This window comes from Vicugna pacos, chromosome 7 (assembly GCF_048564905.1).
Source record: "Vicugna pacos chromosome 7, VicPac4, whole genome shotgun sequence".
Taxonomy (NCBI): domain Eukaryota; kingdom Metazoa; phylum Chordata; class Mammalia; order Artiodactyla; family Camelidae; genus Vicugna; species Vicugna pacos.
The window spans coordinates 15,971,295-15,999,087 of NC_132993.1; the positions used below are offsets into that span (position 1 = coordinate 15,971,295).

Sequence of the window (27,793 nt, forward strand, 5' to 3'; positions counted from 1 at the left end):
AGATGTTGACCTTACCCCCGACAGACACATTTCTGTGGCTTTGCCAACCTAAACTACCAGTCCTGTCAAACATTGAAGAGGTATTCCTGAGACTGCAGATTTTGACATTTTACATGCAAGTCATTGTTGTGAAAAAAGATGGTGGGGTGTTTTCTCTTCTTTAGACTCGAGCATACAGATGAAATGGTGAAGGGTTAAGGGAAGGGGAAGATGGACAGGGAAACAAATCTTAGAGAACAACCTGCAAGAAATGGAAATGCCAAACAGAAGTTAAAAAAAAAAAAAAAACAAGCAGCCCATACTGTAACATCTGTTATTTGAGGAAGCATTAAGAAAATGTTTTGATGTGTACTACCTTTTCCAGAAGTTTCCTCACACATTTCAGAGGGAATAATAATGACAATTAATCTATTTGTTGGGCTTGTGTCTGCCCCAGGCATTGTGCTAATTATTTACACATATTTTATTCACAGCTACTCCTTGGGGAGAGCACTATTATTTTTATTTTTATCAAAGAGGACACTGAGGCAAGCAGAAGTTGGGTAAATACCCAGGTCACACAACTGATAAGGTAGAGCCAGGTTCAAACCCACCTTTGGTCCACACTGTACTCTTAACTCATGTCACAGGGCAGTGCTGATAAGTGAGGAAACCCAAGCACTCATCGTGGTTAACATTATGATCTTGGACTCCAAACCTCCTTTCTATAAAATGACAGGGCCACGCTGGACATGCTTCAAATGGCTCTTTGCATTTTAAAAATCAACAGTCTCTGGTTTACAAGAGAGACATTTAAGTCAGAAGGCGCATATATAATAATGGTGAATCATACTCACGGGAAATTTTTAAAAATAGGAATTTCCATCACACTAGCAGATGAAATTAATTGTGGAATTAAAAAGAGCACTGAGATGCACATTAAGGTCACCATAGAAGGTAAAAGATACATACAACAATGAAAACCGAATACTACTACGGAATGCATGTGTCCCAAACATGTGCCAGGAAAGTGCATAAAAGCAGAAATGCAAGAAATATGTGTAGATCTCTCTTTCTCAAAAGGGTACCAACAAGAAGTTATGAGAAAGAAACAGGAATGTTAACTAACAAAACGAGGTGGGGAGGGGGAGAAGAATGGACGGAAAATGGGGTTGGAAGGTCTGAGTATAGAATGATGAGGAAAGAAATTATTGATACATTGTGTGAGTTTAGAGGTAGGACACAGGAATACACTCTAGTAAATAAGTGGGAAAAATTCATCTTGCCCTTGAGCATAAAACATTTAGCAATTACAAAAAGTAGAAAGTTCATATATCGCCTTATCCCAACTGCATGTAATCTTGAAAGAAAATAACATGAACAGAGTTAGAAAAGGGCTGAACTACTTGAAAATTTTGAAATGATCCCTTAAGCATTATTTCTAAGTTGGGGATGAATTCCAGCATACAATAACAGAAAACATTTTTCAACAAAAATAAAGCTCACTATCGTAAGAACTGTTACAAATACATTTTGACAGTGTCCAAATTCTGTGTAATGAGTAGACAGTTTATAGGCAAAGAAAAACAGACATAAAATCAAACAAATCACAAAGTGCACATTTTTTATGACTTAATGAAATGCAAATTAATGCGCGTTAGGGTTTCATTATATGCATATTAAACTAAAAAATAAAATAAAATTATAAAACCCAACGTTTGTAGGTAGGTTTTTTGCAGCAGTGCTGGAGGGACGGGAAAGCAAAATAATAATCCCTGCCCCCACAGAACCCAGTAATACTGAAAGGGCTGAGACAACGTTGGCAATTGGGTGGTGGAGTGTTTGTAAGCATAATCATAAGGTGGTTAAGAATCCCTGAGAGTAAATCACTGTAAATGATGGGTTTGTTAGTACCAGGGCTAACAGAGAAGTGTGTAACTAGAATGTGAGTGGGAGTTTTGTCTCACTCACCATGGTGTCCCCAGTGCCCGGCAACCAGTGCCTCCCACATAGCATGTCCTCAGTAAATACTAAATGAATGAATAAAACATGCATATGGAATTACAGCAAAAAATGCAAACACAAGTCTTGTATTATGTAGTCTCTGTACATATGATATGCAAAGATTTCTATGTTCATTTTAAAAGCTCAAAGAGATTTTGCAATGACATAAGTATAGCATGTTTCCCTTCTGTGTCAGGATACTTAGATTCATAATTTTTAGTTAAAAATATGATTCATACATACCCATTCCGCCACCCATGTGTTCCTGCTCTAGGTGTGCCGTATATTCCAGTCTATTTTGGAGACTCATGGGTCTAGATCTTTGAATCTAGATCAGTTGTTCTCAGTCTTGGCTGACATTAGAAGCTCCTGGAGCTTTAAGCTCCACCCACCCCATGCCTGGGTGCACCTCCTCGACAAGCCGACTAACTCATCTGAGGGTGATGCCCAGACATCACTGATTCCTTTGTCCAGCCAGGACGAAGGCCACTTAGGCAGCAAAACTCTTTCATATACTTTATATCTTTATTAAATTAAATGTGTTCTGTCATTCTTAAGAATAGCCCTTTAAGTCTTCATGGAATCCTGTGTTCAAAAATATCCTTCTAAAAAAAAAAATCCTTCTAGTATTGTTAAGAAAAAGTACCTGAATTGGGTGTGCTATCGTGACAAATGCAAGCAAGAGGCCGAGGTCCCCCTGTTCCATCCCCCCAGCCCCAAATTCTAAAGTCCAGAGCGAGTAGGCCAGGTTAGTCTGGATAGCTGCTAGTAAGAGAAGACTGTTGGAGGTTGACTCTTCAGGCTGTGTTCACCTTGAAGGGAGACAAGTCCAGTGGGGGCAGGTACAACTGAAAGTTCTCACAGAGGCCAGAGTGAGACCCTCGCCAGGAGTGAGAAGGGCCTGGATGGGGGACATACCCTGATAATTGACCTCAAACCTGTTTAGTTCATGTGATAAAAAGGAGCCTGAAGGCAGAAGTCTGGGATTGCTGTTAATTTTGCAACCAGATTTCAGGCTGTGCATCTCTTGTCAGTGAAGAACTCCACGTGTGTGAGCTGTGCTTCGATCCTGGGGTCTGGGGAAGACTCTCTGGGACGAGTGTAGACAGTGACGCCTACTCAGTGTGCTCCCTGGGCTCTGTGCTGCCCCCAGATCGCTTCCCACCATCTGACTCCCTCCTCCTGGGCTTGCAGCTCCGAGACTGGGGTTAAATCTGCTCGTCTTTCCCTCCCACGTCTCCTGCCTGTTCGAAGAGTGGCAGGGTTCATGGGTCTAACTTGGGGCTTGGCAAGAGTTCCCTGTAGAGTGAGAACAGCAGGGGTCATGTGTTGCCTTGAAACCAAGGTAGGATTTGGGATTAAAAGGTCCCCATTCTGGCCAGTGACAGACCAGTGCTAAAGGAGCTTATGGGTAACTGCTTCCTTTCCCCTTCTCCAGGCTTCCCATTCTCCAGGGAGGGACATTTGCTTTTGTGGCACCTTCTGTGGCTATGCTGTCCCTTCCCACTTGGAAGTGCCCCACATGGACACTCAATGCCAGCCTGGTGAACACCAGCTCTCCTGAATTCACTGAGGAATGGCAGAAGAGGATCCGAGAGGTAACGGGGCAAGAGGGTGGGGGAGAGGGATGGAGTGATCCTCAACAGGGGCTCCTGAGTTGATTCATTTGTTCAGCATTTATTACTCAGTTAACTGCCAGGCAAGATTCTAGGCTTTAAGATACTGCTGTATAAGACAGACAAGGACTCTGCCCCATGGAACTAACATTAGTGTATGTAAATGGTGGGGCAGGGTGGGAGGGAGAGAGAAATACTCTGATAAGTAAACAGAAAAGGAAAGTTTCAGGGAATTATAAGTGCAATGAAGAAAATAAAACAGGATAATGAGCATACAGGGATTGGGGCTGCCAGAGTGGAATGAATGGATGGAGAGTGAAAATAGGTTTACTTGGAAACAGTCACATCTTTCAAAGAGGACGAGCTCAGGCATTTCTCCAGCCAGTCCTGAGAGGCAGAGAGGTCTGGGGTATTACTCCTGTGTTGCATTAAGTCATTAAACATCATTAGTTGAATACTTGCCAGATGCCAAGTGATGTGCTAAGTGCTGGGATTGGCAAGAGAAGAGAGACACATCACAGTGATGATGTTGATGATAATGATGGTGGTGGTGGCAGCAGTAGATCATAGCTACTGAGTACTGAAGAGTTTTCAAGACATTCTTCTAAGTTTTTCATTGATGCACAAGTGCCATATCGACAGATACCCAGAGTAGGCTCAGATTAATGGAAAACCAATGGGCAGGAGCAGGCCTGACTCAGTACCGTTTTGTTAGTGGGTACTGTCTGCTTAGTCTGCCCCCCCCTTATTTTTTAATTGAAGTATAGTCAGTTTACAATGTTGTGTCAATTTCTGGTGTACAGCATAATGTTGCAGTCATATATATACATACAGATATTCGTTTTCATATTCTTTTTCATTGTAGGCCACTACAAGATATTGAATACAGTTGCCTGTTCTATGCAGTATGAACTTTTTGTTTATTTATTTTATATATAGTAGTTAGTATCTGCAAATCTCGAACTCCCAATTTATCCTTTCCCACCCCCTTTCCCCACTGGTAATCGTAAGTTTGTTTTCTGTGTCTGTGCACCTGTTTCTGTTTTGTAAGCAAGTTCATTTGTGTCTTTTTTTCTTTCCACATAAGCGATATCATATTTTTCTGGCTTTCTGGCTTACTTCACTTAGAATGACCATCTCTAGGTCCATCCATGTTGCAGCAAATGGCATTATTTTATTCTTTTTATGGCTGAGTAGTATTCCATTGTATATATATACCACAACTTCTTTATCCAGTCATCTGTGGATGGACATTTAGCTTTCGTTTCCATGTCTTGGCTATTGTCTGCCCACTTTGCTAAGTCTGCCCCTTGGCTAAGTCTGCCCACTTTGTACAGTTGTGCCTTTTTGCTTATCTGTCATGAAATTCAGTTGTATCATTAGGGGAAAGAAACTAGTGGCCTTGGAGCAGCCTCTGAAATTTGGCCATGCTCCAGGTTGGCTTATCTCAGCGACAGATAAGGAAGCCAGCACACAGCATTCTTGGCAGACAGCTCTGCCACACCCTCAGGGACAGTAATAGACTTGATAGCTTCTAAACCCCAACATCCCCACTCAGCATAAGGGATGGGGGGTCAAGGATCGCCCATGGTTGGGGTACATATGAGAGTGTGGAGGTCACTTGAGATCTCTAAGAAGCCTAACCATCTGCCTCCCAGCTTGACCTTAAAGATGTAGGCTTGGAGCTAGGCTAAGGACCACCTCCTCTGGAGCAGGACAGAGTTGCATAACACCGTATGATGATGGGGTTCCAGTACAAGGCAGTACTCCGGCATGAATACAGCCCTCACTTACTGACTTCAGAATTGCCTCCCCCAAGCTCACTAGAACTAGACCAAGGAAATTCCTGAGTCAGGGCTGTGGACCCAGTCCACATTCAGCATCCTCACAGCCTCGTGGCTACACTAAGTGTCACATCCTCAGTATGTGAATGATAAAGGAAAAGGAAGAAAAAGGAGACATGGCAACAAGATTCCTATTCTTACCCATATTTGACCAATGAGAAGGAATAGAAATGACAAAACATTCCATTGGGGTGGGGTGGGGCAGAGGGACAATGGTGTAAGTCCTGATCTGATTCCAAATGCCTGAGAACCAGGAGTGCTGACAGCTGAGGGCAGGAGAAAGTGATGTCTCAGTTCAAGCAGAAAGCGATTCACTTTTCTTCTGCCCTTTGGTTCTGTTGGGCCCCTGAAAGGATTGGATGGCACTCACCCACATTGGGTAGGGCCATCTGCTTTACTCAGTTCACCAATTCAAATGCTAATCTCCTCTGGAAACACCCTCACAGACACACCCAGAAATAATGTTCTATCAGCTATCTGGGCATCCCTCAACCCAGTCAAGCTGACACATAAAATTCACCATCACAGTATTTATATGTTCAACTTTAGTAAACACTAGCAAATACGTTTTCGAAGTGGATGCTCACGTTTACACTCCCACCAGCATTGTGTGTGAGTTCCAGATTCTCCACATTCTCACCAATATTTTCTATCTTTTTCATTTTAGCCACTCTGGTAAGTGCATGATGGTAAACTTGTATCTTTCTTTTATGATGCTACTGAATGATTCAGAGTTAACTGTTATTGTCTGTCCTCATCCTGTAGTTCTATTTGACCCTCTGGGGTCTCTTTTGCTCCTCTGCGTATCACATTAGCTGGTGATTGGAGTTCAATATCCCAATATAAACTTTGTCATTTATCATTATTTCCATGATTTTCATTTCATTGAGTATCATGTAAATGACCTATATGAACTCATAATTAGCCCATGACCCATTTTAATCTTATACAAAAGTTCAAACAACAGACCACGTCCTAAATATGCCAACAACATGATAGGAACTGGCTGCTTCCACAGTGTTTGCTCCTCATTGTCCATCCCGTACAGCCCAGTATATTCCTGGTCTAGTCTTAATAGATGTGCTTCAGTTTGGTAGAATCAACTCTGATGCTGGCACCCCTCATCCTAGATTGAAGATGTATTTGGAAATATGGCTAAGAAATCACTTTCATATTTCTATCATTTTAAATGCAAAGGGCAAAATTAGCATTTCTTGAAACAATAATTTGATGACTCCTGTTCTTTCTGCTGCCATCTTTCTGCTTGCCCACTGGGAGCTCTTCTTAACCCATCCCCTTCCTCCTATTGAAGGAGATGGTTGAGTCCTTCTCTGTTGGCCTTTAATAATGGGCAGTGAAAGTAACTCTGTTAAACCCTTTATGAGTGTCCTTCCCCAGGATACTTTCAAATGATTTAACAAGTATATTGTCACTGCAGCCTCTGCACTGGATACGATGCTTCCTGAAAGCACCAGACTTCCCAATCTGGCCCATAAATCCCATCAGAATTCCAGTAAGCCAAATTAAATTGATTCCTGTTATTCCTATCTCAGGGAACACAACCAAATGCCTGTTCCTGGGAAAATAGGGTTTCTTACCCTCGTATTTCCCATCCTGTCCTTTACAAATTGTTCCACTGGTGACTCATTTTTGTGCCCCACGTTTAGCTGGATCTTACACTATCTTACCCTGAAAAGCCTGTCCTCTGAGCTTTCATCACTCACATTTTGTTGCTTCAAGCACACATTCTGATTTTGCAGTAATTTCACTGCTTTTGGGAAATGATAAAAAATAAGAAAAGACCGCTTGATACTGTATTTCTTGGTCCACTCCTGTCCTGTTCATGCTGCAAAAAATGATCCTTGAACTGTTTGATATATAATTTGATATTTGTGCTGGTAGGCAATCTGGGTTGCTAGTCTCTTTCTAGTAATGGGGCCAGGGCTTCAGTTGCAGGATAGACATAGCTCAAACCAGAAAAACTGTCAACACCAGTTTTAAAAAGTGTTAAAACGTCCCATGCTCTGTGGACCGCCCAGTAAAGGCAGCCTGCCAGCTTTGTGATGGGACACTTACCCTCATACTCTCCCACCAGAGGCTCACGTGCGCATTGCTGTTGGCAGCCTGGGTCATCCTAGGCAACACATGTGGCTTCAGAGAGAGGTGGGTGAGCCCACGTGTGCATGGCCTGTGGCCTGAGGTGCCATCTCGTGGGCCCTACATTCAAAATCACACTTTTTTTTTAAGGGGCGTCGATGTGAACCACCAGGAGTTGAGATTTGACAATAAAGTCCTGTCCCACAAAAGGTGAAATTTCATTAGAGCCTTATATGGGCCACTTGCCAGACCGAACGGCTACTTCAGTGGCCACAGCCCACGAGGCTGTGTAAGTCTGAAGGGATGACTCTGGGTGTTTACATGTGCACTGCCAGTCACATCACACGTAACTCAGTCCACTGGCTGCGTTTAGCCTTGCCTGCCTTCCTCCAGCAAGGTCCTTCTTTTGAAATGTTACTTTCTTCCAGTCTCAGTTTTTCTCAGGTGGATGAGCAGCACCATCAGCAAGACACCAACTAGTGCTTTTTATTCATTTATTTTAAAAAATTTGGGGAGGGGAGGTAATCAGGTTGGTTTATTTGTTTGTTTTTAACAGAGGGACTGGGGATTGAACCCAAGACCTTGTGAATGCTAAGCCGACACTCTACTACTGAGCTGTGACGTCTCCCTCCAACCAGTGCTTTTTAAATTCAGAGACCTGCACAGTGGGATTCAAGTCATGTTGATAGTTAGGTTATCTAGTGAGGAGCATCCATCCAGGAGAGGGGGGACTGTCACTTGCTCATGGATCCTATGAACCCCTCCTTGTGTGACTGTCTTTTCTTTTCCTGAATATAATTACTTCCTTTTAATCATCAAATTCTGTTGATCAGCCCCTTCCTTATTTGAGTGTCTTTCTGACATCGCTTAAGATTTGATTGAGACCTCTGATCTTGCGATTATTTGGTGCCATTCAGTAGGGGTCTGATTCGAAATAGGGCCCAGTAGCAGACTAGTTAAGCCTGGTCTTTCAAAGGGAGACTGGTTGGGTAGCTGCTCTGGGTCACATCTGCACCAAACGCCCCACAGCAGAGCTGAAGCCCCCTTTGCCGAGGCTTTTGCCGGGGTCAGTCCTCATTCAGCCTGGACGCAACCACCGACATGCTGGTATCTCAGGAGCACCGTGCTGATAAGGATGCCAGTCTGAGACCAGTCTGAGCCATAACTTGTGAATTTCAGCCAGAACCTTCTGCTCTTCTTCCCTTTCAAAAACAGCCTTTCTACACATGCCTGTGCTCTGATACACAGTCCAGCAGTGCGCCCAGGTGTGGACGTCCTTCAGTGACCTATCAAGTCCCTGTGCTTCCTTTTCTCGCAGGGTGGTCCCAGAGTTAACAGGGGTTTTTAATCTTTAAAGAACTTTCCCATGTAGTTCCAGATAAAGATATACTTAAGAATTTCACTTGTCACGCTGGTGGGCCTTGGACATTTACCAAGTCAACTGACCAGTCTCCAAATGCCATGTGTTGTACCACCTTTTCCAAAGCAGGTGTGTTTCTTCTTCAGTGCAGTCTACCTTTATTATATCATCAGTAACATGAATCACAAAACACACATGGTTTGAGGCTTTTTGGGATTTGTTTTCTTTCCTGCTCTCTTCCAGGGAGCCAGTATTTGGCTTTGATAAATCCAAACTAAAACTAAGCAAAGAATAAGTGGGGTTTGTCAACAAAAATTCAATTAGCTATCAAGTTAAGAAGAAGAAAAAGGAATTTTTTTCAAGCCAAACTGAGCTCAGATTATAACCCAGGAAGCAGCTTCTCAGAAGGATCTGAGAACTGGGAATCAAAGGCAGAGTCACAGATTTTTGAGACAAAGGATCATACACCAAAATGACATACTGATATATTACACAAAGTTCACCAAGGATCTATGGTCCAGGTAGGCACGTACAAGTCACCAGGACCCCCTACAGAGCTGGGAAAGAACACTGTTCTCTTAAGCAGTTACATTGTTAGCGTCAGAAGAAAGGGGAACAATTGATCTTTCTGGTTGAGCAGGCACTCCCAGCTTTGAGGAGCTCTGGTTAATGTGTAATGTGCACACCGCACATTAGGGAGGGAGGAGGCCCAAACAGAATTTTATGTTTAATTTTTTTCTTGTCCTGCCTTAAAATATAAATTCTATCAGTTTCCTTGCCCTGCTCTGCTAGATGCCAGGGGCAGGCTTTCCCGTTCACTCAGCCCTCCTGAGAACTATAATTTCTTATGCAAGACTCTCTTGCCTTTATACTATCCAAGAAGAAAGATCTGACAAGTTTATTTGTCTCTTCTATGTAAGCACTGCTGCTGCTTGAATCCTTCCTGTGTTCTAATGTCGTATCTGTCTCAACACTGCAGTGCTACAAACCTTTACCACATGCAGAGGCAGTTACCTTGTGTTCTGAGGCCATGGCATTGGTAGTGAGGGCGGATGTTCAGGGACATGGGTCACGCTGTGTCTGCATTGGGCACAGGACCCCAAGCGACTGACACGCTCATGTCTTTGTTAATACATTTACTGTTTATTTTTGTGTTTGTGATTATATGGAGTCTCCTCTAAAGCAGGAGTCAGCAAACTATGGCTCTTGGACCAGACCCAACCTGTGGTCTATTTTTTGACTGCTCGCCAACTAAGAATGGTTTTTGTATCTTAAAAGGTTGCTTAAAAAAAAAAGAGAAGGAAAAGAATGTGACAGAAACTACATGTGATCCACAAAAACCTGAAATATTTACTGTCTGGCCTTTTACAGAAAAATTTTGCCAACTCCTGCTTTAAAACACATGGCCTAGGGGGAGGGTATAGCTAAAGTGGCAGAGCACATGCTTAGCATACACAAGGTCCTGGGTTCAATCCCCAGTCCCGCCTCTAAAAATATAGAAGTAAACCTAATTACCTCCCCCAACAACAACAGAAAAATCACAGGGCCTAGAATAGGGGTTCCTCTTGTTCAGATCCAAAACAGGAGCCTCCGCTATTTTTCCAGGTGTCCCACAGTGAGCCCAACCCAGTCTTATCTGTGGCATTTCAGCTCCCTCTGCTGGTCCAATGTTTTTCATCAGAGCTGTAAGCCAGGGGAAGCTCTTCGAAGTTTCAACCTCATTTTATTAATTGACTAATTGGTTTAATTCACTGAGTCAGCCTATTGGACTTTAAGGTAGATTTTCCATGTTTCACTGAGTTACATTTGATCACACACATTTCAAGTCTTGAAGCTACTGATGGTTAGTGGTCCAACTGTACATCACAATACTAATGTGATGCAAATATAGGACCAATAGAAATGTTGTTACTTACTAGGGTATAAGCAGTAATGGAGAAGACAAATAAACAATGATTTTATTTTAAGAATACGGTGAAAGAAAAAGTAGAAAACTCTGGGAGGAAATGGCCAGCTCATTTTTTTTTTAAAACACATTAGACCAGTTTAAGTGTCACCTTTCAGTATTATGGTGGTTTTTAAAAATATACTTACTTATATATGCTTATATAAAAGTGATATGAATGACAGCAGTGGTGCAAAAACTAGGTGGGAGAAATTAGGATTGTTTTGTTACCGTGGGGTACTCACACTACTCATAAAGTAGTATAGTGTTATTTGAAAGTGGACTTGGATTTGTTGTAAATGTATATTGCAAACTCTAGGGCAACTACTAAAGGGGAAAAAAAGGATAACTGATATGCCAAGAAAGGAGAGTAAATGGAATCATATAAAAAACTCAAAACCACAAAAGGCAGAAAAAGAGTAGAAGACAAAATTAGAAACAAAGAACAAGAACAACCAATAAAACACAGTAACAAATATGGTGGATATTAATCCAAGATATCACTAATCACTTCGGGCATCTTTGGTCTAAACGCACTGATTAAAAGAGATTGTCAGAGTGGATCAAAAGACAAGCCCCAACTGCATGTTGTCCAGAAGAAACCTATTTTAAATATAAAGATACATATCGATTAAAAGTAAATGGATGGAGAGTATTCCATGTTAACACTAATCAAAAGAAAACAGGAGTCACACTTCTTTCTTTCCAGAAAGAGCAGACTTCAAAGTAAGGAAAGTTTTCAGGGATAAAACAGAATGTAAAACACCCAGGTTAGTAAAGTGAAAGAGAAGTAAACTCAGTCAGTCCAAGAGATCTGAGGTTGGTAAACTACAACCCATGAGCCACATCTGGCCAGTTGTCTGTTCTTTATACAGCCCCCAAACTGAAGACAGTTTTATGTTTTAAATGGTCAAAAAAAATCAAATGAATAATAATACTTGCTGACTTGCCAAAATTACATGAAATTCAGATTTCCGTGTGCCTACCGGTGGAGCTGTATTGGGACACGGCCGGGCTCACTTGTTCACATCTTACCTGGAAAAGTCTCACCTCAGCCTGTGTGGCCCACAGGGCCTCAGCTCTCCACTCTCTGGTCCTTTACAGAAAACCTTTGCCCACCCCTGCAACGGAAAGTAGGAAAACAGAGGAAAATAAAGCGGCAAGTTGTTCAGTACACTACTGGGTGATGCCAGTATTATGTATTATGCGTCATCAGCAGTATCACTATGAACAATAAATCATCTTGAAGTCTACTTCCTGAAAAACTTCACATTAAGTGAAAATGTCCAACAGGCGGTTGGAAATACAGGACTGGAGAGAGGAGTGAGGTCGGAGCTCTCCTTCCCTCAGTCCCTTCGGGGTCCAGCTTTGCCCTGCACTGACGCCGAAATTGCCACCAATCCCGGTGGCTTGGGTCAGACTGAGGCCCTGGCCCTTGTTGCAGGCTCTCAGGTGCTGAGCTTACACTCCCTTTTCAGCTGCAGGGAGCCATCATGGTCGCTTCCTGTGTCCAGATGCTGGTGGGCTTCTCTGGCCTCATTGGCTTTCTCATGCGCTTCATTGGCCCCTTGACGGTTGCTCCGACCATCGCCCTGGTGGCCCTGCCTCTCTTTGATACTGCGGGCAGTGACGCCGGGATCCACTGGGGGATTGCCGCCACGTAAGTTCTCTCCGGGGAGGGAGGATCATCTAAGTTCTTTGACGGAAGATTACCCAGTAAGAATAATGAGTCCTGGACATTGGCAAACTTGTGGTTTACAAATAACTTCCCTGAACATTACCATACCTTAAAAAGCAGTGAAAAAAAAATCAGTGAAATGGCTACTTATAATGTAGTGTCGCTATTTATTATGTTACTAGTACTCACAGAAAATGAGTTCATCGCAAGCAGTGTATAAACATACTTAGTGTAGTGTTCACAGAAAGCTGATGCTGCCTGTCCCCTGCCTCCTAGATTTTCACTGAGCAAATGCTTGTAAACTTCCGGAACCTGGGAAGGGTGCAGAGGCACGGCCCCAGCTCTTAAGCACTTTGTAGTGCGGGAAAGGGATAAGATGTGGATCTGTGACACCAAGAGACAGTGATGAGGGTCACAGACTGCCGTGCTTGTTCAGGGGACGGAGTGGTGTCAGCCAGCTTAGGGGGTGGTCAAGAAGGTTTCCTGGAAAAAGAGGCCTTCAGCACTTAAACTGAGCTTTAAGGGACTTGAGGATGACACAGGATGCGTTCATTCACTCTGTCCGTTGTTGGCTGATCATAGGACCTGCAGGACGACCTGGACGAGCAAATGGTCTCTGACTTTGGCCTCACTGGCTCTAACTGCTGACTCTGTCCGGCTGCCCTGCTTATTTCTCTTAGGCTCCAAGGGCGTGGTCCCCTCACTGCTCCTCTTCAGACACCAGCAGCTTCTGAAAGGGACCCGCCTACCTTTTCAGAGCCCACTGAAGAGTGGGGCCTGTGTGGGGACCCTCCCAGCACAGCACCTGTGCCCCCTGCCCCGTCCCAGAGACACGTGGTGGCCCAGCTTCCCAGACCCTCACTCAGGACAAGCCCCAGCTCGCCAGGTTGGGTGTGGTTTGTTTCTGTTTCAGGACTGTCTTCCTCATCGTGCTGTTTTCTCAGTACCTGAAAACCATCGCGGTGCCTGTGCCCGTTTACGGACGAGAGAAGAAGTGTCACACCTCTAAGTTCTACCTGTTTCAGGTCTTCCCTGTAAGAAGCACTCCCACACTCTGCCATTCATAGTCGACTCACCTGGAGAGGGAGAGCAGCCTTTTGCACTCCCAGATGGCCCCCAAGTCATATGCTTTCCACCTGCAGTGGCCTTACCTCCTCAGCCTCTCATTCCCTCGTCTCACCCCACACCCTGAGGGCAGTGGGAGCCCCCTGACCACAGGTGTAATGCCGTGTGTGTAATGTCCCAGCTCTTTCCTCAGTGCTTCTCGTCCAGGAGCAGAGAGCTCGCCCTAGGTTGCTGCCCTGGGCACCAGTGTGGGACAGGCTTCTCATGTTCCTGGCCGTCCTCATAGCATGGCACCGGGAGACCGCCAGGCTCACCACTAAGGATTCAAAACTAAAGGCCAGGTTGCTTAGGTCAGATTTTTTCTCACCAGCCCATGGGTAATCCAAATACCCAGGGATGATGGTGACACCTCCCTTTCAGAGCCATCTCTGTTGAACTTGGTCCTCAGTGTCAAGCAGGTACAGCTGCAAACCACAAAATGTGTTTTCAGGTTTCATTTATCTGTAAATTACATTCCGCTTTGTCAGTAATGATCCGCATAATGATCTCATTGACCCTTCAACAACCCTGTAGGCCAGTAGTTCTAAAATTCAGTGTGCGTAACAATCTCTTGGGGACATTGCTAAAAATAGAGGGTTGGGGGTTCCACCACCAGAGATTAAAAATCAGTATATCTGAAGACCCTGTTTTAAGAAATCCTGCTTCAGGTTTTGCAGAACAATGGTTGTAATTCCCATTATCTGTGTAGGAAACTGAGGCCCAGAGGGTTTGACCCAAGGTCATGTGACCAGCAAAGAGCAGAAAGGGAGCCAGACTGCACTCCTTCTGACCCAGGCCATGTCCACTTTCCTAGACATTTCTGCCTCTACTTGACACAGGGTGTCCCCGTGGTTTATTCTGTATGTTCCTTTAATGCACTAGTTATCCACGGACACAGCAGATTCCTGTTGTCACTGAAAGGGTTGGTAACCCAACACTTCCTCATTTCAAAGAGCTTTGCTGACTCCCAGCTTTGCCCGGCCCCTGTGGGAGGTGTTGGCAGGGCGGGGCGAGTGTGAAGGCCCCTCCCTCTGGCAGGTGCTGATGGGGCTCTGCATTTCCTGGCTGCTCTGCTTTGTGCTCACCGTCACCAACGCCCTCCCCTCGGTACCCACAGCCTACGGGTACCTCGCCCGAACTGACACCAAAGGCAACGTCCTGAACCAGGCTCCTTGGTTTCGTCTCCCTTACCCAGGTAACGAGAAGATGGGGCCCATCTTGCCTGGGACACGTCTCCCAGGACGGCGCAGGCGGGTGGGCACTGGAGGGAGAGTTAAATAGAGCCAGGGAGAGATTGCCTCCAGGGGTCTGACAAGGAGGGACAGGCCCTGGGGAGAGGCCCCCTAAGAGAAGAAGAGACCCTTGGGTTGTCCTAAGAGCCCTGTGGGGGTGGTAGACCAAAGGCTTCCACTCCCAGACCTACTCCAAGCTGGCCCACATGCCTCATCCCCTCCTTCATGTTGCTCAGACCCCATAGCCTGGGACTGGGGAGAGGACAGAGAGGTCCCAACCCCCTAGCTGACCTTTGTGTCTTCTCCTGGATTTGGTGGATCCCATGCAAGGGAGGCTCATGATTGAATTAGAACATTTCCAGGCTGGTGGTCAAGACCATCCCTTAGGCCACGTCTGGTCTCCTTTCCCTGCACTTTATGGCTCAGGGTGTGCAAATAACCAGGCTCCAGTGAGGGCTGGCCTGGCTGCCCTCACTGGAGCCTGGGGAGCTAGCGCCTTCCTCAGTAAGAATCTTGGCTTCAGAATGCATCAAGGCCTTCCTGGGAAGAGGCCTGGTTGCTGGCCCTTTCTATGCACAGTGACCTCAAGATCAGGGCATCTGACCTACCTTCAGGGAGGCATGGTAGGGCAGGAGTCCCAGACAAAGCCTCAGGATAGTTGTGGGGTTGGAAGACGTGTTACCCCGTCTTTAAAGCCTTCCAGAGAACCCTCTGGCAAGGAAGTTATTTGGAGTTCAGCAGAATTGTTACCTTCTGGATTAATGTTCCCTCTGCATTGCATTTTCAGGACAGTGGGGCCTCCCCACCATCAGCCTGGCTGGGGTCTTTGGGATCATCGCAGGGGTGATCTCTTCCGTGGTGGAGTCAGTAGGCGATTATTATGCCTGTGCCCGCCTGGTGGGGGCACCACCTCCTCCTAAGCATGCCATCAACCGAGGCATTGGCATCGAGGGCCTCGGCTGCCTGCTGGCAGGGGCCTGGGGGACGGGGAACGGCACCACGTCCTTCAGCGAGAATGTCGGCGCGCTGGGCATCACCAGGGTGAGGCTGCTGACACGGGCCCTGGGGGCACAGGCTAGGAGTCTGAATCTGTCATCAGTCTTAATCTCTTGTTGCTGCAACAAATGATCACAAACTTAATGGCTTTCAATAACCCAAACTGCTCTGAAGGTCAGAAGTCCAACATGGGTCTCTCTGGGCTACAGTAGAGGTATTGACAGGGCTGTGTTCCTTTCTGGAGGCTCTGGGGAGAATCCATTTTCTTCTTTTTCCATCACCCTAGAGGCTGTTTATGGCCCCTTTTCTCCATTGTCAAAGCCAGCAGGGTTGCATCTCTCTGATCTTCCTTAGTCACATCTCCCACTGACCACAGCCTGGAAAGATACTCTGCTTATGAGGAGCCATGTAATTAGATTGGACCCACCTGCATAATTCAGGGTACTCTCAACATCTCAAAATCCTGAGCTTAATCACACTGCAAAGTCCCCTGCCATGTAAGGGAACATACAGGTTTGGGGATTAGAGCATGGACGTCTTTGAGGAGCCATTCCCCTGCTTACCGTACTTGACTTTCTTGGTTGTGGCCACCTGGTCACCTCCACCTGAATGTCCCAAGGGTACCTCACACTCAGTATGGCCTCTGTGATACTCAGTACATGCTCTCACCCTTACCTCCCCCCACCGTAAACCTTTTCTAAGTGAATTAACCCAAGTTATCCTTAACTTCTCCCTGCCCTGCGCCCCTCACAGTGGCCTTTATTTTCTCGAAACGCCTACTGCCCTCCTGTCCTCTTCTCCTTTCCCAGTCCCACAGCCTTATCATCTCCAGCTGGACACGCACTGTCCTGGACGGTCTCTCTTCCCAGGATCTTGACCATCTCCACTCTTACTACCACGTGGCTGCCCAAGGATTTTCCTGGAACCCAGTTAGATATGTCTCTGCTTAAAATCTCTCCTGGCTCCCGTTTTCCACGGGAAGCCCCATAAGGTCAGCAGGAATTCTTCAGGATGGTGCTATCTAAGGTGACTTAGAAAAGAATATCATTACAACATTGCTTTTCCATGCACTTCAGTGTATAGGTGCAGTGTTTCCCAGCACAAGTCCTGTGAGCTTTGGGAAATACACATTCTCCACCCACATCCCCACCCTGCATTTTCTGATAGCTCCCTCAGACCTCTCCACCTCTGTACCCTGCAGGGCCTCAGGCCCACAGTGGGAGCTAAAATCTGAGCAAACAGCAGAGCCAGCACCCACCCCTACGGCAAATTCTATGTGCTTTGACACTGTGGGCTCTTTGATGTTTTCCCAAAGTTTAGTGCAAGTGAGAGGAACGTTTTCACCTGTGTGGGCCACTGACCCACACAGAAATGTAACAGGAATGACCTACATAAATATAAAGCAGCGAATATTTTTCCTGCTAAAGGAAACAAATCTTATGCAGAACAGAAAATCATGTTCAGTAAACAGAACAAGCATTTCTTTAGTATATCATTTCTAAATTAAGACCCTCTAGAGGAGGAGAGCAGGGAAGAAAGTATGGAGACAGAGCTGGCTACAAACCCCACAGGAGATGGATTAACCCTGGTCTAGAGTCACACCTCCCCCTTGTGGCCCCGCGTTGCATCTGCATTGATGGGCTCTGACCTGATCTTGGTTCTCCCCGTGGGGAGAAATCAGACTGGAAGCCAGAGACCTCCTATCACTTCTCCAGGACGTCATGGCTCCCAGCCCAGGTGTCAGTCCTGAGATCAGAAGAGGCCCAGGGTGCATGATGAATTCTGTGGTGTAAGGATTGCAGATTTCCCACCATTTTTATGAGAGCATCAGCAAATCCAAAGGGCATTTAGCTGAACCTGACAAATTGATCTGTTGTGCTTAGATTCATGCCTTTGTTCCCACAGTTCACTGTTAGGGTTGTAAACAAAACAAAAAGCTCTTTTGATGTGGTTAATTCTTATCACATGTCTTCTAATGAAGACAGTTTAAATAAGCTCTTAGACTGGAAAGAAAAATAGGCAAAGGCAGAATCTGCTAGTTTATTTCTGCATTAATAGACTTAAGGTAGTTTACATTAGACTATCTTTAAAATTTTTTGTTTTAATTGTGGTAAAAGGCACATTAGGTAAAATCTACCATCTTATTCTTAAGCGTACAGCTCAGCAGTATTAAGTGTATTCATCATTGTGTAACAGATCTCCAGAACTTTTTCGTCTTGCAAAGCTGAAACTATACTGGAGTATCTTTTAAGGACTGGGAAGAGACACAAATGGATGAGAAAACATTCAAGAACTACCTAAAAACATTCATTGATAATAGACTTATGACAGGAAATTCAGACATTTGCAGTTCAACTCTAACTCCTGAGGATGCTGCTGAACGCATCAAGGTCAGAGGTCATTTTGTCTCACTGGTAGCTGTCACTCAAACCCTAGACACAGCCCTTGACTAGCACAACAGTCAGTGATGTCTAGCAGTATGATAGCTGTGTGTGCCTGGCCCTGGGATGGGCTCTGGGACAGGGTGGGATGTGGACCACAGCCTATGTTTTTCACAGTGGTGTTTGTTTTTTAAATCTTTGTAGAAACTTAATTTTATTTCAAGATCTAACAGTCACTCTAAGGGAGTGAAATGCACTTCCTTAGCATTCCGAAACTCCTAGCTACTTGAAAAACTCCATGCAAACCACAATTAGTGGTGACTCTAGCACAACAACTAATCCTCTATAGAAATGAACTAGAGAAAAACTCATTTTTAAGATTCTTGATTTTGGACCAGTTAATGCCGTATAAATACCATCGGAAGGAGCCTCATCTCAGTTTTATCTTAATGAACATCCATATAGATGAAGGAGGAATCGTTTACACATAGTCCATAATAATTGCTTGCTGAGCAAATCTAACTTGCCCTAATTAATTAAGAAAATGTATCAATTAATAATAATGAAGCGACTTTTATAGAGGGAACTTTTTGAAATGTAAATCACTTCATATCACTCCCCTGCTTAACATGACTATCGAGTTTCCTTTGTCTTTGGATTTTTAATTGTGGTAAAATACACATAACATAAACTTAGCATCTTACCATTTCTAAGTGTACAGTTCAATAAAGTACATCCAAATTGGGCAGCCAATCTTCAGAACTTTCTTTTGCAAAACTGCAATCTGTATCAATTGAACAACAACTCCTTATTGGCACTGTCTTGGCCCCTAGCAACCACCATTCTAATTTCTGTTTCTAAGAATTTGACTGCTCTAGGGACCTCAGGTAAGTGAAATTATACAGTATTTGTCCTTTTGTGACAGGTTTATTTCGTTTAACATAATGTTTTCAAGGTTCATCCGTGTTGTAGCATGTATCAGAATTCCTTTCCTTTTTAAGGCTGAATAATATTCCATCATATGAATAGACCACACTTTGTTTATGCCTTATCTTTAGAATTTAGTCTTAACTCCTTTCCATGGCCCTTAAAGCACTTCATTACAGAGCCCTTTCCTTGCTCCCTATCCCATCTCCTGTCTCTCTCCCTGTATCACTCTGCCCCCCCCCCCCACACCAGTCTCCTGCCCCTGGCTTTATTAAGATACACTTGACATATAACATTGTGTAAGTTTAAAGTGTACAATGTGTTTATTTGATACCCATATATATTGCAATATGATTACCACCTTGAGCTAACACCTCTATCATGTTACCTAATTACCATTTCTTTTTTTGTGGTGAGAACATTTAAGATCCACTTCTTTAGCAACTTTGAAGTATACAATACAGTGTTATCTATAACCACGACGCTGTGCCTCAGATCTCCAGAACCTAGGCATCTTCTAGCTGGATGTTTGTACTCTTTGAGGAAAACCTCCCCATTTCCCCCGCCCAGCAGCCCTTGTAACCACCATTCTCTCTCTACTTTTACAAGTTTAGCTTTTTTAGATTCCACATATAAATGATATTATGCACTATTTGTTTTTCTCTGTGTGACTTACTTAACATGTCTTCAAGGTCCATCCATGTTGTCATAAATGGCAAAATTTTATCCTTTTTAATGGATTAACTTTATATAGATTGTGTGTGTGTGTTCATATATATCACATCTTCTTTATCCATTTATCCGTTGATGGCTACTTAGGTTGTATCCATATCCTGGCCATTGTAAATAATGCTGCAGTGAATGTGGGAAATACATTTTTTTTGCCTTAGTATTTTCATTTTCTTTAAAGAAATACCCAGAAGTGGAATTGCTGGATCATATGGTAGTTCTATTTTTAACTTTTTGAGGAACCTGTGCACTGTTTTGCATAGAGGCTGCACCAATTTACATTCCTACAAACAGTACACAGGATTCCCTTTTCTCCACATCCTCACCTCTTGTTACCTCTTGTCTTTTTGATGATGGTCATTCTAAAGGATGTGAGGTGATATCTCATAGTGGTTTTGACGTGCATTTCCCTGATGATTAGTGATGTTGAGCTTCTTTCATGTGCCTGTTGGCCATCTGTATGTCTTCTTTGGGAAAAATGTCTATTCAGTTACTCTGCCCATTTTAAAAGTGTTTGTCTTGTTTGTTGTTATTGAATTGTATGACTTCTTTGTTTATTTTGGATATTAAACCCTTATCTGGTATATGGTTTGCAGATGTTTTCTCCCATTTCAGAGGTTGCTTTTTCATTTTGTTGATTGTTTTTGCTGTGCAGAAGCTTTTTAGTTTGTAGTCCCACTTGTTGATTTTCACTTTTGTTGCTTGTGCTTTGGTGTCATGTCCAAAAAAATCATTGCCAAGACCAATGTCAAGGAGCTTCCCTATGTTTTCTTTTAAGAGATTTATGGTTTCAGGCCTTACATTGAAGTATTTAATCCATTTAAAGTTACATTTTGTAAGTGGTATTAAGATAGTGGTTTAATTTCATTTTTTGCATGTGATTATCTAGTTTTCCCAACACTATTTATTGAAGAGACTACCCTTTCCCCGTAGAGTTTTCATGGTTCCTTTGTCAGGTATTAGTTGACCATAATGCATGGGTTTATTTGTGGGCTTTCAGTTCTGTTCATTGGTCTATGTGTCTATTTTTATGTCAGTGCCATACTGTTTTGCTTACTGTAGCTTCGTAGTAAAGTTTGAAATCAGGAAGTGTGATGTCTCCAGCTTTATTTTTTTTCCAGATTGCTTTGGCTTTACGGGGCTCTATTGTGGTTATTTATGAATTTTAGGATTGTTTTTTTCTGTTTCTGTGAAAAATGCCATTGGAATTTTGATAGGGATTGTACTGAATCTACAGATGGCTTTGGGTCGTATGGATATTTTAACAATATTAATTCTTCTGATCTTGAACATGGGATATCTTTCCGTTTATTTGTCTTCAGTTTCTTTCATCAAAGTCTTATTTCACCTCCTTGGTTAAATTCATTCTTAAGCATTTTATTGTTTTGATGCTATTCTTAGTGGAATTTATTTCTTTTTCAGAAGTTTTATTGTTAGTGTAGAGAAAACTGCAACTGATTTCTGTATGTTGATTTTGTATCCTGCAACCTCACTGAATTCATTGATTAATCCTAACAATTTCTTGGTGGAGTCTTTAGGATTTTCTATAAATAAGATCATATTGCAAATAAAGATAAATTTTACTTCTTACTTTTTGATTTGGATGCCTTTTATTTCTCTGTCTTACCTGATTGCTGTGACTATTCTTCAGTCATATGATGAATAGAAGTGGTGAGAATGGGCACCTTTGTCTTGTTTCTGATTTTAGATATTAGCTGTAGGCTTTTTGCACATGGCCTTTATTGTGTTGACGTACATTCCTTCTATACTTAATTTGTTGAACGTTTTTACCATGAAAGGATGTTGTATTTTGTCCAGTGCTTTTTCTGCACCTATTGAGATGATCATATGTTTTTATTTTTCACTCTATTAATGTGGTATATCATATTTATTGATTTGCATATGTTGAGACATTCTTGCATTATGGGGATAAGTCCCACTTGATCACGGTGTATGATTCTTTTAATGTGCTGTTAAATTTGGTTTTCTATTTCTTGCACCTGTATTTGTCAGGAATATTGGTCTGTACAGTTGACCCTTGGACAACATAGGGGTAGGGTGAGGGGGTTAGGGACACCAACCTGCTGTGCAGTTGAAAACCAGTGTACAACTTATAGTTGGCTCACTGAATACATGGTTCTTCCATATCCATGGTTCCTTCATACCTGTGGTTCCACATCCACAGATTCAACCAACCATGGATTAAGCACTGTAGTATTAAGTAAGTACTGTAGTATTTACTACTAAAAAGTATGCAAAAATATAAATGAATCCACACAGTCCAAACTTACATTGTTCAACGGTCAACTGTACTTTCTTTTCTTGTAGTGTCCTTATCTGGCTTTGGTATTAGGATAATGCTGGCCTCCTAAAATGAGCTTGTGAAATAAGTATTATCAATCCCACTTGGTAAGTTTGGGGGATGACATTTGGACAGATTAGGTAATGTGCCTAAAGCCACACAGCTACTTAGAGGCAGAGTTGGGATTGGCTCTCAAACCTGATTCTTAAGCATTGGCCACTCCATCCCAAGAGAGATTTCTTGTCTCACTGTAAAGGCTCCTTAAAGAAGGGGGATTTGAGTCAGGACTTGAAGACAGGTGTGAGAGCAGCAGAGAGGAATGGTGAGGGTAGATGCTGGAACCCAAGGTCACACCCTCATCCTTTCCCAACCCCATGTGGGAGGTGAGAGGGGCCATTTCCAGATCAGGCAGTCCTGCTCCTGCAAGTCTCCTGGAGCGTTGTTGTTCGTGGTGCACCAGGAGCAGGGCATAGGCCTCTGGGCGTGTGGCCCGGCTGGTACTGAGTTCCTTGTCCACCCCTATCTCCCTGAGGGCTGCAGGTGGGGAGCAGGATGGTGATTGTCGCCGCGGGCTGTGTGCTGCTCCTGATGGGCATATTTGGGAAGATCGGGGCTGCATTTGCCACCATCCCAACCCCCGTGATCGGAGGCATGTTCCTGGTGATGTTCGGGGTCATCACTGCCGTGGGGATCTCCAATCTTCAGGTGAGGCAAGGCACCCTTAGAAAAACATTGCATCTCTTGGAAGAAGCCCATGGGGATGTAGATGAACAGAACAAAGTGGGGGCAAGGGAGGAAGGGAAGGGACTCCTAGGTCCCAGAAACTGGCTCCAAATTGAAGAAGGAAATAGCCAGAAGCATCCAAACTTCTAAAAAACAAAATTGCATCAGTTCCAGTTGGATTATCCAAACCACTCCCCTTCCAGGGTCAAGTGGGAGTTGAGACTTGGGTCAAAGCTTATGCCCTCTGAGTCCAGCTTCCCCTTCCAACCTCCAGGTCGGAGGGAGGGGAGGGGGGCTTTGGCGGGGTGTTTGACTGATGAGCAGCACAGGTGCTGATGGCTCTGGGCCTGCCATGGGGGCCTCTCTCCTACAGTACGTGGACATGAACTCATCCAGAAACCTCTTTGTCTTTGGCTTCTCCATCTACTGTGGGCTCGCCGTTCCCAACTGGGTGAACAAGAACCCAGAGAAGCTCCACACAGGTGACTCTCCATCCTCTAGACTGTGAACACCCCAGGGGCAGAGCTGGTGGGGTCCTTGGTCTCTGGGAATGTCTGTCACTTAAAAAAAAAAACACAGTTGACTCTGCCACCACACTGTACTTATTTCCAGTTTTATTGAGATATAATTGACATTCATCACTGAATGAGTTTCAGTGTATAGCATGAAGGCTGACTTACACATATTGTGAAATGATTACCATAATAAGGTTAGTCAACACCCATATATCATCCCATATTGAAACAATAGAAGGAAATTGGGGTGGGGGGAGAAAACTTTTTTTCTGCTTGTAATGAGAACTCTTAAGATTTACTCTCTTAGTAACTTTCCCGTCTATCATGCAGCAGCATTAACATTAGTAGTCATGTTGTACACTACATCCTTGTATTTATCTTATAACTGGAAGTGTGTACCTTTTGACCACCTTGCTCCAATTCTTCCTCCCTCTTCTCCCTGCTTGGTAACCACAAATTTGATCTCTTTTTCTATGAGTTTTTTTTTTTTAAAGATTCTACATATAAGTGAGCTCATAACAGTATTTGTCTTTCTCTGTCTGACCTACTTCACTCAGCATAATGCCCTCAGGGTACATCCATATTGTCGTAAATGGCCAGATTTCATTCTTTTTTATGGCTGAATAATATCCATTGTAATTATATACCACATTTTCTTCAATTTTTCATCCACTGATGGGCACTTAGGTTGTTCCCACATCTTGGCTATTGTAAATAACGCTGCAGTGAGTGTGGCTTTGCATATGTCTTTTTGAGTTAGTGTTTTCATTTGCTTTGGACAAATACCCAGCAGTGGAATTGCTGGGTCATATGGTAGGTCTATTTTTAATTTTTTGAGGAACCTCCACACTGTTTTCCATATGACTGCATTAATTTACACTCCCACCAACAGTGCGTAAGTGTTCCCTTTTCTCCACATCCTCACCAGTACTTCTTAGTTCTTGTCTGTTTTGGTAAAAGCCCTTCTAACAGATGTGAGGTGATATCTCATTGTGGTTTTGATTTGCATTTTCCTGATGATTAGTTATGTTGAACACCTTTTCAAGTACCTGTTAGCCATCTGTGTATCTTTGAAAAAAATCTCTGTTCAGACCCTCTGCCCATTTTTTAATCCCTGTCGTTTTTGTCTCCCCTCTAGGAATTCTCCAACTGGACCAGGTCATCCAGGTGCTGCTGACCACGGGCATGTTTGTTGGTGGACTTCTGGGCTTTCTACTGGACAACACCATCCCTGGTAGGGCTCACTTCTGCCGTGTAAGCTAGCAGTTTGGGTAGATGGTCAGCATTTGGACCACCCACATTGCTTCTCTGGCCCCCATTCCCATGTGAGGCTGGCCACAGCATACCTGGATGGGCCCTGAATCTGGGTGGGGTGTATGGGCATGTCCTATCTAGGGCTGCCATCCCCAAATATCACAGAATTGGGGGCTTAAACAATAGGAATGTATTTTCTCACAGTTTTGGAGACTGAAAGGCCAAGACCAAGGTTTTGCAGGGTTCATTTCTCCTGGGGCCTCTCTCCTTGGCTTGCAGGTGGATGGCTTTTCCTTCCTGTGCATGCGTCTCTGGTGTCTCTCTGAGTATCCCAATCTCTTCTTCTTATAAAGACACAGATCAGATTAAATTAGAGCTCACCATAAAGACCTCATCTTTTACTTAATCTCCTCTTTGAAGACTGTGTCTTCAAGTACATCCTGATGTTGGGGGAGGGTTAGGGCTTCAACGTATGATTTGGGGGGGGGGCGGTTACAATTCAGCTCATGAAAGGGCCTTAAGGTGAGCAATACACCAGACGAAAAAAGCAAAAGACACAGCCCCAGCTCTCTTAGAGCTGCAGTCTAGTTGGTGAGGGAGAGAATGTATGAGTTCATTCATTTATATTCTAATAAAAACCACAGCAAGAGTGCTGTGTTCCAGGTGCTCTATGCTGAGGATACAAAGAGCAGCAAGACGTGCCCCCTGCCTTCCAGAAATTCACAGGCTAGTAGGGAAGAAAGACATGAAAACAGAACATTACAGTGCAAGGTAATAAGTGTGAGGACGAGCCAACCAGGTCCACAAGCACTGAGGACGTTTTAGGCGAAGAGCACGGAGCTGCCCTCACTGATGGCTTTCGGTGCTCCCTTCTTGGTCTGTGACAGCACATGCTTCGTGGTATTCATTTGCCACATTGCTTCTCGCCACCAAATGTAAAATGCACCTGCATTCCAGAAACACTGAAACATAGAAAGGCCTGCCCCTGAAGATGAGGATAGAACAGTGGTTCATAGAAGATTGTACCTGTGAGCTCAGGGGACGCCTGACGATGAGCTGAGTTGAACTGATTTCTTGAGATGGGATTGGAGGAGGAGAGTGAGGAGGAGGAAAAAGAGGAGGAGGAGGAGGAGTTGCTGCTGGCAGGTGCAAGGTGCTGAGAAGAGACCTCTTGAGTGCCCACAGGGGGCGCCAGAGGCTCCCTCCAGCCAAGTCTGCCTTCCTTGAGGCCCACTCTTGACTGCTCACTGTCTCCTATTAGGAAGTCTGGAGGAGAGAGGCCTCCTGACATGGAATCAAATCCAGGAGGAGTCTGAGGAGACGACTAAGGCCTTGGAGGTCTACAGCCTCCCCTGTGGGATTGGCACCAAGTTCTGCACGTCCTCCTGCACCCAGGGCCTCCCCTTTTGGCCCAGGCTGGAAAATGGTGGGAAAGGTGAGGTGGGAGCAAGCCAGCTCACACTCTGCTCCCAGGACTCCTCAGGAGAGCGGCCAAAGGGGGCCACAGAGACCAGGATGTGAGACCTCTGCTTCTGCACGTCCCAAAGCCCTCTCCACCACCCCACCGAACGCGCTGATCTCCCCGCTCACGTACGGGTGGACACCCCGCCCTCTCGAGCACCTCTCCACCCCACCCATGGTGGAAGATGAATAAGTATTAGTATTAAATTAAGACCATGACAAGCGTATTTGGATCTGGTCACTTGGCATCGAGGTCTGGCCTCAAGCTGTATCCTTAGGTGTAAGTGCTCCAGCCCTCTCGTCCGCAGTGTAAACCAGTGCAGCCCGATGTCCACACAGAAACCCTCTTAGTCCATGTGCTCTTGGAAGTATTTTGGTGCATTGTGAGGAAGAGGCCCCTTAGAGAGGATGGAGACAGGGCTATTTGCTGAAAGGTGACAGGAACAGTTCTCTTCCTCCTCAAAGAGGCAGGAGGCCTTGCCGGCCCCTCCAAGCCCCTGCCCTTTGTAAACACTGAAGGGCCGGGAAAGCCACAATCTCTGCATATTCCCAGTGCCACACCTTAGGGTCAGCTCACGCATCACAGGAGGATGCAGTGAGGTGGCGAGAGCTGGAGTTGTGGAGTCAGACAGAACTGGGTTTGCGTGTTGGGTTCTCATGGGAAGATGAAACAGTCAAAGCATTTGAGAGGCCTTTGGTGGAGGGGAGCCACTGTTGTTATGATTTATAAAAAACTGTAAAGAGCCAGGCGAACCTGTTCTCTCTGCATACTCAGTGGGTTAGTCAGGATTTTCTAGATGTGTGTGTGTGTATACATACATATACCTACACATGCAAACATGTCTACAGATTTTATGTATATATATATATACATACACACACACACATGTACAAACACACACATATGTATGGGAGGAGAGAGGTCAAGACACAGAGTGAGAGAGAGAGTGAAATTTAATAAATGGGCTATGTGATTGTGAAGGATGGCAAGTCCAAAGTCTGCAGGGAAGAGTTGGGGCCAAAGCCTGAAAGCAGTCACTGGCAGAATTCCCTCTTCCTGGGAGAGATCAATCTTTCGGCCTCTTCAGCCTTCAACTGATAGGATGAGGCCCACCCACATTGTGGAGGATAATCTGCTTTACTCAAAGTCTACTGATTTGAATGTTAATCTCATCTAAAAAAAATACCTTCACAGAAACATCTAGAATAATGTTTGACCAAATATCTGGGTACCATGGCCTATCCAAGTTGACACATAAAATTAACCCTTACCCCCAGTGTAATACACATGCCCAGGGACATTTGGCATCACCAGAAAGCACTCAGAACAGTGTGGAACCCTGGCTTGGACTCCATTCAGGAGTCTTTATCACCAGAAGCAGCAGATGTAGCTGATTCTACCTTGATGTCCTGTAACACTGGGATCCATCAAAACAGGGCCTTGAACCCAGGGTGTGCTGAAAGTGCCCAGTGTCTTGGAACCTCCAGGGACAGATCCTGCCTGTGCTTTTCTTGAAAGGCCCACAGCCTGGGCCTCAGGTGCATCTGATACCCCCTGAACAGGAGCACAGTGGCAGCAGGTGTGTGCCCGCAGCAAGCCAGCACCTCACACCAAACGACCCTGAAAGACCAACACTGGGCCACAC

The 27,793-nt window shown here is 44.5% G+C and overlaps 1 protein-coding gene across 7 annotated transcripts in view; it reads left to right on the forward strand.

The window, feature by feature from the left end:
• Nucleotides 1–26,374, forward strand: part of LOC102531559 (solute carrier family 23 member 1-like) — a 51,901-nt gene extending 25,527 nt beyond the window's left edge. For all 7 annotated transcript variants that reach the window (XM_072964391.1, XM_031674600.2, XM_072964394.1 and 4 more), the window contains 9 exons: nt 3,422–3,581; nt 12,324–12,505; nt 13,437–13,557; nt 14,666–14,822; nt 15,647–15,900; nt 22,735–22,899; nt 23,291–23,399; nt 24,571–24,666; nt 25,948–26,374. In XM_072964391.1, coding sequence (XP_072820492.1) covers nt 3,422–3,581; nt 12,324–12,505; nt 13,437–13,557; nt 14,666–14,822; nt 15,647–15,900; nt 22,735–22,899; nt 23,291–23,399; nt 24,571–24,666; nt 25,948–26,207 — 1,504 coding nt within the window. In that variant the 3' untranslated portion in view covers nt 26,208–26,374. The remainder of the gene's footprint in view (nt 1–3,421; nt 3,582–12,323; nt 12,506–13,436; nt 13,558–14,665; nt 14,823–15,646; nt 15,901–22,734; nt 22,900–23,290; nt 23,400–24,570; nt 24,667–25,947) is intronic.
• Nucleotides 26,375–27,793: the final 1,419 nt, after the last annotated feature.